The sequence below is a fragment of the Pteropus medius genome, unplaced genomic scaffold, assembly GCF_902729225.1.
Source record: "Pteropus medius unplaced genomic scaffold, Ma_sr-lr_union100, whole genome shotgun sequence".
Taxonomy (NCBI): Eukaryota; Metazoa; Chordata; class Mammalia; order Chiroptera; family Pteropodidae; genus Pteropus; species Pteropus medius.
The window spans coordinates 1,054,958-1,067,407 of record NW_024356333.1 but is presented as its reverse complement, the minus strand read 5'-3'; the positions used below and the strand labels follow the sequence as shown (position 1 = coordinate 1,067,407).

General features: G+C 58.0%; 1 protein-coding gene across 3 annotated transcripts in view; it reads right to left on the bottom strand.

The window, feature by feature from the left end:
- Nucleotides 1-12,450, bottom strand: part of PRKAG2 (protein kinase AMP-activated non-catalytic subunit gamma 2) — a 188,918-nt gene that overhangs the window by 115,748 nt on the left and 60,720 nt on the right. For all 3 annotated transcript variants that reach the window (XR_005652449.1, XM_039861245.1, XM_039861246.1), the window contains exons 2-3: nucleotides 11,977-12,048; nucleotides 6,792-7,071 (exon numbers count right to left, since the gene is read on the bottom strand). Coding sequence is in view for 2 of the 3 variants with exons in the window: in XM_039861245.1 (XP_039717179.1) it covers nucleotides 6,792-7,071; nucleotides 11,977-12,048 (352 nt within the window). In the remaining variant the exon portion in view is untranslated. The remainder of the gene's footprint in view (nucleotides 1-6,791; nucleotides 7,072-11,976; nucleotides 12,049-12,450) is intronic.

Below are 12,450 nucleotides of genomic sequence, written 5' to 3'. Positions count from 1 at the left end.
TGAGACGACCCCCAGACGGCCGGGCTGGTCAGGGGGAGGATGACGTGTCTGCTCTGGGAAGTCAGCTTTCTGCTGTTTGGGGGGGGGCGGTGCATGGGAAGGCCAACGTCCCAACTCTGTCTCTGTTCCCGGCGCAGGGCCAACGTGTCCCTGCGTGAGGCTCAGAATGTGAGGCCATGTCGCCCCCTCGTGGTCACTTGGCCACAAAGCCAGAAAAAACGCGAGGCTTGCTGAGCCCGGCCGGGCTGGGCCGCCCCCTCTGAAACCTGCAGCGGGCCCTTCCTGGCTTCCCGCCGCCTCTGGAGGTTGCCAGCCCCCCCTCCGCACTCGTGGCTCGTAGACGCGTCACCCTAATCCCTTCCTTTGTTGTCATACGGCATTCTTCCTACGTGTCTGTCTTTTCCATCTTACAAAACACCAGTCGCATGGGATTAGCCCCCCTCCCTACTCTGCTGTGACTTTACCTCAACTAATGACACCTGCAGAGACTTTATTTCCCAATCAGGTCACATTCAGAGACGCCAGGGCTTAGGACGTTCCATATATCTTTTTTTGAGGGGACACAATTCAACTCGTAAGAGTCGCTGTAAGGATGAAAGGAAACGGTGTATTTTTGTCACCTACCTACTAACAGTGCCGGAAATAACGTAGCTTGCCTACTTCCCCAGGGAGCGCTGGCCTGAGAGCTCCGTCATGATTCCCGTACGACCCTTGCAGTCCTGACCTGATAACCAGACACTGACGGTGGCGACGGCGGCATCGTAGGAAGGGGTCAGGTGACTTTGTGACATCGACAGGACGAGTCACTCGATAGTGTTTTTTGAGCGCCTACTGTGTGCAGCGCCCACAGGAAACAAACGCACCTCCAGGAACTGTGATAAGCAGCGATTTCAGACTCAATCTCGTCTCCCTTTTCTGTGACGCCACATACACGGCCGCATGATAGAGCTCGAACGAAACATTCGGCCCACACGAGAGTCTTCTAGAAAGGATGCAGAGGAAGGCGATGTCATCAAAATTAATATGTAATGGGTGGCGGAGAGAGGAAAACTGCAGAGCTGTGTCTTTGCTCCTTCAACGTCACTATGGCTGCACAACTGTACTTATCAAAATCCAGTTCCTTTCAATGGAGGGGGGGCTTGCAAGACGACTCTCGTCAAAGAGAGATGCTGCAGCAGACAATGGCAGGGTGGCGTGTAGGCAGGAAGTGAGGCCACGGCAGAATTCGCTTTCCAGAGACCCGTCTCCTCCCAGGGGTCAGCAGTGGTCTCCCGGACCTGTCACTCAGGGTTGTCTGCATGTGACTCTCTTCCAAACCACGTTTCCTGGCTGCAGCCCAGCGGCTCGTCAGCACCTGTCTGCAGGTATCCCACTTGGAAAGACGGAAGCACCCGGGGGGGGGGGCCGAGAGAAGGAGCTGAGCAAGGTTGCGTCTCTGTGTCTGTGCTGAGACTCTGCTGGCCACAGGCTGAGCCTCTGAGCCACAATTATTCAGAGCAGAAGGAGCAGGCCCGTGGGTTTCTTAAGAATCTGACACCGGGATGTGTGAGAAAGGCCGGGGTCCGGCGGGCGGTGTGCCGGGACAGCCGGGCCGGCGAGAAAGACTGAGATGCTCCTCAGCCAGTCAGCAAACGGCCACGGCCGGGACCTCCAACTGCCCCTCTTAGGACACCCAGCAAGCCCTCCATCGACATGATGGTGACCCCCAAAAGCAACCTCCAGGACAAAGGTGCCTCTGGTGCCAAAGCCAAAACCCCGTTTTGTCCCCAGTGGCCCGGTGCTCGGCCTTCCTGGCTGGCAAGCATTCTGAGGAGCTTCCCAGGTTGGGTGGCCACGGAGGGGTGGGGGGAGAAACAGACTCCAACAGCACCTATTCCTCCATGCTGACCTACGGCCTGTCAATGTATTTAGCGAGTCAGGCGTCAGCATCTACTCTCTTGGGGGTAGGCGGTATGTCCTCCTGCTCCTCACAGCCCTATTTTGCTCACAGGGACTCTAAGGACCCTGGAGAGAACTCGCAGAGACCCCAAGCTGGAGTCTGTGGCTGGAGCTGGAGCGTTTGTTTTTCACGTTTACGTTTTCGAGGTGGTCATCTTTACGCGGTCAGTTTTTGGTTCGTCTTTCCTGTGTTGTCCTTGAGTTTTGTCGTGCTTAGCCGACCCGCTGACACCTCCCTGTGCGTCCAGGCAGGCGAGTGCCTTGTGGGAGAAGCAGCAGCAGCCCGAGTCTGAGAAAGCCTCGGCCAGCAGGGAAGTCACTGGTGAGCGTGTGGAAGAGGGTTTGTCGGATGCCTTTAGGGTCCAGGCACTGTTCTAGACGCCGAGCAAGGAGCCTGTCGCAAAGCAGAGTTGTGTCCGCCTCCCCCCTCCCCGCCCCTGCAACAGAGCTCGCATTGTGGCTGGGGAAGGCAGACAAGTAAACTGGTAAATATACGGCATTTCTCGTGGAGAAAAGGCAGGGTACTTAGGAGAGATGGCTTCTGTTTTATATGGCGGTGAAGAAAGGCCCTTCCGAGGGGTGGGTCCCCTGAGGATGTCTGTGGGGAAGTGTTCACAGGGGCAGGGTGGGCGCCGGGCCTGGGCTTCTATTCCCAACACACAGTAACGCGCCAGCAAACGTGCCCTTCATCTCTTCCATCCCTGTCCCACGGTAACTGGGCTTCAGTCCTTGGTCTCCCTCTCCGAGATGCTCCCAAATCCTCCCGAACGCCAAGCCACCTTCCAGAATCTTCTCTCACCCAACCCCCCATCACGCATCTATGCATTTCTCCCTTAGACAGTTCTGTGCCCTACGTGCCATGACCCACCTGCTCTCCTGTGCCCAGATCCATGGACAAAAACTCTGAGGACAAAAGCCATGGACCTCCAGGGACGACGAGAAAGGCTGTCGACACTCATGTTGTGTTTACAAACGTATTTTTTGCGCTCTTTACAAAGGTCTGACACTCCGAGATTGAGACAGTCACCCGCTTCGGGGACATTTAAATAACATTTAAAGTTTTATTCCATATGGGAAATTATTTCTGTGTAAGGAATGACTAAGGTGCCAAATGGCTAGCTAGCTGTCCTATCGTTGGCTTTATATTCCTAAAATTCACCCTTTAAAGTGGAGTCTTCCCATCTGGGTTAAAAGCAGATTTGGGAGTTAGACCACCTGAGTTCAAATCTTGGTTCTGCCACTTATGAGCTGTGCGGTCTTTGCTCAATGACTCACCCTCTCTGAGGCTCAGTTTCCATTTTGATGAAAACAGTAAAAATACTACTTCATAGAGCTTTTATGAAGATTAAAACAATCATCACATATGATGCAATTAGACTGCACACAGTGGCAGGTATAATTATGTATGATTATTAGGTATAATGTTTTTAGTATTATAATTACTGCCAATGATTACGGAGCACAGTTGAGTAACATGAAACAAAATCCTTCTTAAGGTTCTGCCTTGCTGACTTGCAGGATTTCTGCTTAAAAAAAAAAACACTTTAATTTCATTATTTGTAGTTTATAAACTCACGGACATACACTTGCCTTTCGTCACCTCTAAAGCAAGCTCATCCTAAATCAAGCTGAGAAAACATCTTTCGAGGATAAGGATTCACTGTTCTGGAAGCTTCTACTGTCACATGGCCACTTAAGACTAACGTGAACACTTTAGACTTTGTGGGCCACGTGATCTCTGCAGAAACAAGTGGGCCTGACTGTTTCGATGACACTTTATTTATAGAAACAGGTGTCAGGCCGGATTTTGTCCTCAGGCTATAGTTTGCTGACCACTGTATTAGGGGAAGAAGCAGAAAAGTGGGTTCTGGTTTGGGTTGGGGTCACTGACCCTGATCGTCAAGGGCAAGCCGGCTTGTGAAAACCCCAGAACACCCGAGACACGTCTTGAATCAACATGCCACTGGGCCAGTCGACCAGGGTAAATACTGAGGGACGGTAGCCACTCCACACGAGCAGACCCTGCGAGAGAGGAAATCCTTCCAGAACAAAGCTTCGGCCCTGCTCCCTGGGCACGGGATGCCGCCAGCCTCGGTAGCTGCTGGTCTCAAGACTCGGCATGGCACCTGGCACCGTGCCTGCCACCCGCATGCCCGTTCTCACTCTCGGAGTGTCTGAGACTGAACTGTCTCCTTTTCCTTTCTTATTTCTCCTTTGAAAACAGTTGTGGTCACAAGTCCCCGCTCCTCTCCTTCCTTCTCCCTAATAACAGCTGATGGTTTTACCGAGCTCGCGTACGCATCGGAGCAGGCCTGGCTCCCTCCCTTCCTGAACTCCGTAAATGGCCCCAAACCCTTCCAAAAGATTATCATCTTCATCGTAAAAACGGTCATGTGAAAGTAAAGGACACGGACCACAAACGAATTCAGAAATATGCCCCTCACAGACATCTGGTTCTGAGATTTCCAGCAGGCAATGCGGACAGGAAACACTGGGCCATTTTGTCATCGGTGTCCCCTACAGACGAAAACAACCCAGCTGCTCAGAAGTCCAGCTTTCCTTGATGATGAGATTTCTCCCGGGGGCTGGTGTAACGACAGTGTGTTCACGACCCCTTCCGACGGACACGGCGGCTGAAGGCCCTCCGCACAGGCCGACGGCGCCACTCCCAAGGTCGACCTTGTGAAACTGGTTCTGGGGCAGCAGGGAGTAATACCGAGTCTGGGCACCTTGATCCGGGAACAGACTGAGGAAGAGCAGAAAGACTGCGTACCCTCCACTCACGCCTGGAGAGTCAGGTGGCAGGGGCCCAAGGGGCCTCCCAGTGATGGCCCCGCCTTCGCACCTCACCGACGATAGGGCTGGGCTAGTCGGTTTCCACTCGGGGCAAGTTGAAGACCCGGGCTGGCTGGTTCAAGGGTGACGGCACAGGCAGCTGTTCTGGGCCAGGCCCACGCTGGTCTGACCAGCAGCCGGCCACTCCGGGGTCTTCCTGAGCCCAGCCCGTGGCTGCCTCCACAGATGGCAGAGAAGAGCCTTAACTGGCAGCCCACCCCATGGCACCTGACCACAACAGAACCCTGAAACAGGCTATGTTCTAGCCAAGGACATTGAAGGGCCCTTTCAAACGCCGAACTGAAGAAGGCAGCGTGGGCTCCTGCTGGCTCGTTCTCGGTACCCAGCATCCCTCCCGAAGGCCACCTCAGGCCGCCCCTTCACAAACAGCCCTGGTAGGCTGGCCACCTGACACCAGTATCCCCTACGGCCCAGCCCGGGACAGGAACTGGGTCTGGGCTTCTCCTACGACCTGTGTGCCAGGGTGAAAAGTGTTCTCCCCGAATTCATGTCTTCTTAGGAACCTCGGAGTGTGTGACCCTACTCGGAAATAGGGTCGTTGCAAACGTAATTCACTGAGATGACGCTGGAGTAGGGTGGGCCCTCAATCCAATTTGACCGGTGTCCTTACGTGAACAGGAGAGAAACACAGGAAGACCACCACGTGACAACCGAGGCAGAGACCAAAGCGATGCCTCTACAAGCCAAGGGACACCCAGGATTGCCAGCCACACCAGAAGCCAACAAAAGCACGGGACAGACACTTCTCTAGATTCTTCAGAGGGAGCACGATCCTCCGGACACCTGGATTGTGGACTTCTGGTCTCTAAAACTGTGAGAGAATGATTTTCTGCTGTTTAAGCCAGCCGGTTTGGGGTACTTTGTTATGGCCACCCAGAAAACGAACAGCCTCGATCCATCGTAGCCAACGCACGCGTGACGCTACCTCTGAAGAAACAGGACACTCTGATGCAGGCGATGATGGAATACTGGAGCATGTCAGGGTCCCCGTCATGGAAGCTGGGGTGCTCCCTAGAACATCGGAACATCAGTGCTGGGACACACTTGTCCCCTCAGGCTTCACAGATATAGTTCTCAACTCCATGTCACCTGGTCACGTCAGCCATGACAGCTACTTCGTCATATGACATTTATGCATTTACACTTAGGTCCGCTCATGGTGGGGGGTGACTTTAGGGGTACTGGGAACAACACCCCACACCACCATAAAAAATTTAAAGAGAGAGAAGAGAGACACCCCTACCCTTTCCTTCTAAGTCACAGAGGCTGAGACTGCATTCTGTGGCCTGGCCTCGTGGGTCACCTACTGCACTGACCTGCAGGTCTCGACGCCAGTGCAGCCTGGACATAAAAGCAGACCCCGCTCCCCGACTCCCGACGCCCAAGTGCAAGGCTGTTCTCTAAGTCACCGTCTCCCTGAATAAAAACTTTCTACGCCGTCAGAGCCGAGGAGAGCAGAGAGATGCACCCAGACACAGGAGAGGAGAAAGCGAACTCCCCCCGCTTCAGAGTCCGCCTGGTAAATGTCCAACTACGACCAATGGCGCTCAGCTGAGAGTATTTTACACTTAGATCACGAATACCCACGAGCCTAAAGAACTCTGCCTTAAACGTGCATTTCCTTCCCGATTCTCCAGCTAATGAACCCCCGTTGCCTGGGGTCAATCTGCCAGAAACAGGTACGGTCAAGTCCCCCGACCCCAAACCACAGGCCCTGGGGCCAGGCCCGAGCGAGGGAAGGCGGGAGGCCCTGCCTCGGTAGCGAGGGCCTCCTCAGGGGCCGTGGCGCACCAGGTGGGTTAGTGCAGGCGGAACCTGACACGTGGAGAGAGGTGCGTTCCCGGGGGAGAGACGCAGACACGTGCACCCAGCACCAGGTCGCGATCAGCCACCGGGCCAGCTCCGGCGCCCTTGCCGGTGGCACCGTGGCCAAGCGGCCCCAGGGAAGGTCCTCAGCAGCCCGGCACCCACCTGCAATGAGAGTGTCAGTGTCTTACTTTTTCTGGAGCGGGAGAAGAAGCGGATGCCCCCGGGCGAGGTAGACGCGTTGGAGGTGGGGGACGACTCTTTGGACGACGAGCGGAAGATCCCACTGAAGCTCATGCGGCGAGGGGACCGGGGTGGGGACTCCTGGTAGGAGAACGGGAACACGGTTTTGGGGGAGCCGGGGCTGGTCTTGGGCCTCACGGGAGCAGACACGGGGCTGGAGGGCCGGTGCTGGGGGCCTCTGGAGAAGAATCCTTTGGAGGGGCTGCCCGAGCCGAAGGGGCTGTCCACCTGCAGAGACAGGCAAACGGATGGGGTCACTCAGACCTCTGCCCTGTCCCACAGCCATCGCTATCGTCCGTGTCTCTTCCAAGGTCCTCTGTCACCGAGCGGCTCCTCTTGGGAACCCTGCCTGAGAAACAGCCCCGAGCTCGTCTACAGACAGAAGTGGTCTGGGGAAGGCACGTGCCTCAAGGACGGACCATCCGCTGACCTCCGTCCAGCAATCTAGAGGGGCTTCCTAGAGGTGGAGGGGAGGCCAGGAAGGGCAGCAGACATGGCTCAAAACGACGCGCCCTCCCCCTTGTGATCCGTCTGCGGGTCTGCTTCCTGGCACCTGCTTCTCAAGACGTCATGCCTGTCCCTCCCAAGGAGGAACTACGCTCTCCTGCGCCTCTTCAAAGGGGGACACGGATCTCTGCCATCTGGACAGTGGGCCTGGGGCCAGGAAGGGGTGCATTTTCAGCCCCACGCTGCTTTGGCACCGGAACATTGAGGTGCTGATGGGTCAGGAAGAACGTGAACGAGGCCGAAAGCCTCTGAGGCTCGCTTCATCGATGACCTGTCCCGGGCTCACGGGACAAGGATGAGGCCACACACCGAACCCCTGGTGACCACAGCTGTGCCGAGAAGGCAGGTGTGCCCGGAGGCGGCTTCCGTGCCCACTCTGGCCTCTGTCCACGTCAGGTGCCTGCCTGGACCCAGGACCCCTACAAGCTCCTCCACCACCAGAGGGCGCCCCCAAACCGGGCTTGCGTGTCCTAAAAGGATGGGATACCACCTTCAGTGACCCTCAAACGCAAGTCCACCTCTCCCTGGACCCCACGCCAAACCCTCGCCTGAGCAAGCAGGCTCCTGAGACAGCGAGGCCATGCCCTATGAGAACCAGATAACTCAAAGTTGCCACCTTGCAGAGAATCTCAAGTTTTCCTTTTTCTAGCCATTTAATACGAAAAGTGTTCAGATTCTCTGTCTCTAGAGTATTCAGCTGAGCCACTACCCCACCCACCTGAGGGACCCAGGCTTTCTGAAGCTTTTTCGAATCTTTAGAAGGTCTTCGAAGGGGTGGAGGGGTGGCGTGTGCCTGTGGACACGGGGTGCTCTGGGAAGAGCACACACAGGATGCCACCCGACAGCAGGGAGACAGACTGGAGCGGGAATCCTGGCTCCGTTTCTAGCACTGTGCCAAGCGACGTAAGCTGCATGTTCTCGTCTGCCCAACGAGGACACGCATCCTCTCGTGGGGTCGTGAAGATGAAGCAGTTCTTGGCACGTAGAATGTGCCTCACACCTACTTGATCAGCCCTCGGCATTGTCCTAACAGGTCCTTGGTGTTCGTGGTCAGTTGGGGAGGCAGGGACAAAGGATGGAAAGATGCCACATGTCAGGTAGAAGCCTCGTTTGGGATCGTCTAGGATAGTTCTTTAGCGAGGGAATGGCACGGTCAGCTGTGTTTAGGGTACACCATTCTCGTCACCGCTAACCCTCACTCACTGAGTGCCACCGAGCCCGAAGCTGGGAGAGGTGCTGGCTGGAGGCAGAGCGAAGGTCACGGAGCTGGTCGTTGGTGGAGAGGGACCTCAGGGCCCACGGCCTTAACCCTCATACCACATGCCACTGAACGCAGCAGTCACAGCTGGGAGGGGGAGCTGCCAGAGACAGGGCCAAGGTCAAGTTCGAGGGCAGAGGGAGAGTCCTGTACAGGAACTGCTGGCAAGGCTGACCCCAGAGACGTCTTCCACGCTCACTGGGCTCTGGCCAGTGAGTGCTGCTTGGGGAGGAGGGAGCACCTCTGAGCAAAGGCCGACGGTCGGGTCTCTGAAAGAGGGTAGGGTCCCTGCGAGGTCATGGAGGGGACAGGCCAGACCGGCTGCCGTGAGAACGAGCAGGTGGAGAATGTCTCCGGGGGCGTGAACCACGGCATGTCGCGGGGTCTTGGACCAGAGAAGGCGCCGAAAGCTAAGGGCTCTGGACGGGCCAATGGGCGGAGGTGTCCCAGAGCTGGACAGGGGATTCAGTGGACAGCACAGACTGAGAGCATCCACTCAGGCCACCATGGACAGGTCACGGGGGAAGCTGGGCTATCGCCACCGAAAGCCAGCCACAAACAGTCTTGGGGACCAGCGTGAACCTTATTGGATGGGCGGGGGTTTCCACTGTGCTCAGAATTCCAGGCCCACAGTCAGGGGCTCAGCCATCGAGCCAGAGCGGGGAGACCTGGAAAGGGCCCCCTTCCCTAAAAACGGCAGAACGGTAGGCGTGGCTGGGCTCAGCCTTCTCCCACGGGACCGCAGGACCTGACCACGCTCCCCGACAGTGAGAGGTGAGAGGGCCCCACACGGCCACTCTGTTCCCTGCAGGACAATGGCGCCCACTGAAGCCACCAGAGACAGGGCCGCAGCTCGTGCCCTTGGGCAAGCCACGATAAAATACTTTGATAAACGTAACTGCACGCGTCCTGGGTTTGGATCAGAAGACAGGCCCAGAGACCCCCCGTGAGCCCCTGGCTCTGGGGGCTCATGAGTGGGCGCACGGGCCACCTGCCGGGCAGAGCTCCAAGGACAGGGCCATCTGTCACATGGCTATGGGGGCAGCCCCTGAGGCAAGGCCGGGCCGCCTGGCGCCCCCTCTTGGCTGCTCCCCAAGTTGCGAGAAAGGGAAGAAAAGAGTGGCAGGTGTATGAGAGCGAGGAGCCCGGGGCGCTGGCCTCACGAGTGACCGACGGTGTGTCTCGGGAGCTCGAGGGTGGTGGACAGGTGTGGGGGTCATGGGTGAGGGGACCAGGAAGCGGAGCTGGGTATGCTCAAGGTGAGGGCCGGGGCCAGGGACATCTGCCCCTGGCATCCGACTCACGCCGGGGATGGGGGAGGGGCCGAGGTACGGAGGCTGCAGGGAGCGTCCAGCGAGCCGATGGTGGGCAGCTCCGGGCTGAGACCCACGTGGTTCAGGATCCGGGAGGCACCGTGCCCAGAGCCAGCACGGACGGAAGTCCCCCCGTCGTGTCTGAGGCCCGGCCAGACGCAGCGTTCCCTATGGGAGGCCGACGGGAGGTGGTCGCCCCTCTTCACGGTGCTCTGCAGCGGGTATGACATCCCGATGTCACGCCTGCCACCCAGACCTGCCCTGGGCACTTGCCGCGGGCCAGGCACCGCGCTACGTCTGCTGCCCAGACGAGGTCGTTCGCCTCTCATGGGAAGCGGTGAGCACGGGCTTGACACAGAGCCGGGCTGCCAGGAAAGCTGAGCAAAGCAGCCGGGCTCCTAGTCCCAGGACCGAGGGACACAGACAGGAACACTGACCGCAGTGCCACTGCGTGACCCCGGAGACGCTGGCTTGGGAGCCGCACACCAGAGCCATGCAGGGTCGAGGTGACCAGAAGCTCCTGCATGGAGCCGTGTCACGTGACAAAGAGCTGCCACCTCTGGAGGCAGGGGCACAGAGCGAGGGGACGGGAGGAGACCTGGGAGAGCTGTGTCGACTGACTGAGGTTGGTGTCCTTGGGGGCTCAGATGAGGCCCGGCCACTTAAGTGGAAGAGGGTTCGTAGAAAGCAGGGGGCGCCACCAAGTGTCCAGCCCACGTTCAGCCCGGCGGCCAGCGAGGATTTCCAGCCACCGCTGCTGAAGAGGGAAAGCTCCCTGCGGAAATGGGGGTCGCAGTCACAGGTACAAAGACGCAGAGACGAACCAGAAGGGGCAGGAAGCACCGATGCGGCATCTGCCCAGCTGAGGACACGTCCCTGCATGGCCTCTCTCGCTGGCCCAGTTTGGGGTGTCTGGATGCAGTGCAAAGTATACTGGGCTGAGCATCAGGCAACCTGGACTGGACCCCGCATGACTATGGGCAGGTCCTTCCCGTTCTGAGGTCCGGGTCCTTTATTTTAAAAACGAGTCTGTGTGCCGCACGGAAGCCCGGCGCGTCTGCACGAGCCTAGCGAGGAATCCAGTAACGATGGAGACCGACGCTTCCCGCTGAGCTGGTGCGACAGGGTCCGTGGACTTAGCGCTGAGTTAGTTTCAGGGAAAGTGAGAGACGTGGTCACGTCTTTAATCTCCGAGTTCATGGCTGCGAGTCCACACTCACCCACACTTGCTTCAGCGGAAACGGCCTGAGGCCCTCCGCTGGGGACTGTGCTGCACCCACCGAGGCTCCGGGGGGCAGAGGCCGCTGCACCGTCCACTGTTCTGCTCTGCTCCTGGCTGTCCCCCCTCCTCAGAGACCTCAGTGGCTCCTGCAGGGTCCCCTCCTTACCCACCTGTCCTCCCCCTTCTCTCCACGTCAGGCGCCCGGCAGCGTCTCCCACCTCCCACCCTCGGAAAGGGCCGGACGTCTGCAGAGTCCACACTGTGCTCTCCGCACGGGGGTGTCTGCATCTTGAACTGGATCACTAAGATGAAGGGGTGCAATCTGGCCGGCGAAGAAGCAGGCCCTTCCGCGGCAGTCTGGAAAGCCCTGGCTGCACCGCTATCGATAAGGTGACCTTGTGTCAACGTAACTAGAGGTTGCTGGAGTCTAGCTACCAAGTTCGAGTCAGGAGGAGGCCATGCCTGTCCTCCAGGGATGGGGCGGGGACAGACACGGGGGGAACCAAGGAAAGATTCGGGCAAGAGTCAGCCAGACCCTAGGCCCGCCCCATCCCCCACTCCACGTCTCATCGACGCAGTTACCTACATTCTCTGCTCCCAGGCCGCATCAGGAGGGCACGGACGAGGGAGAACAACAGATGTGGTAGGGGTGAGGACCTGCAGGTGGATGCAGGTGGGAGCAGAGATGGATGTAAAGGTGGGGAGCAGGTGGATGCAGATAAGTACGCAGGTGGATGTGCAGGTGGGAGCAGAGGTGGAAGTGTGTCCTGGACTCTCGCTGAGGGAGTCCTGCCTCGGTGGCACCTCGAGTGAGCTGTGACATGTGGCCTTACCTTACGAGAGGAATGCTTTTCTGAACTCTCCAGATCTCCATCCAGGAGGGGCATGGCGAAGGAACTCAGGTCCTAGGGCAGAAACGGAGCACGCGGTCAATGACAGTGGCCTTCAGGTGCCCATCTGCTTGTTTAGGGGCTGCGTGTGGCTCTGTGTGTGTCACTACCCCTTCCTGAGTCCTCCTAGAACATCGACCATTAGGGAGGGACACGGACGGCATACTGGTCTAAGGAGGGGATGACGACATACTAGCCCCCCTCAGTGTCCTGAGCACCCCCGCTGTTCTGGCCCTTTCGCCCAGCTCTCTCGGGCCACCTGTCACCCAGGCCTTTCAGCCTCCCGTGTTTCAGGCCTTCTCCAAGCCTCTGCTCGAGAGGTGACCCCGGAGAATGTGAGCACCACGACGTGTGCCCCTCCCGTCAAAGCCCAGGGACTTCGCCGTGGCCTGGCCATGGTCCACCAGAACACGCTGG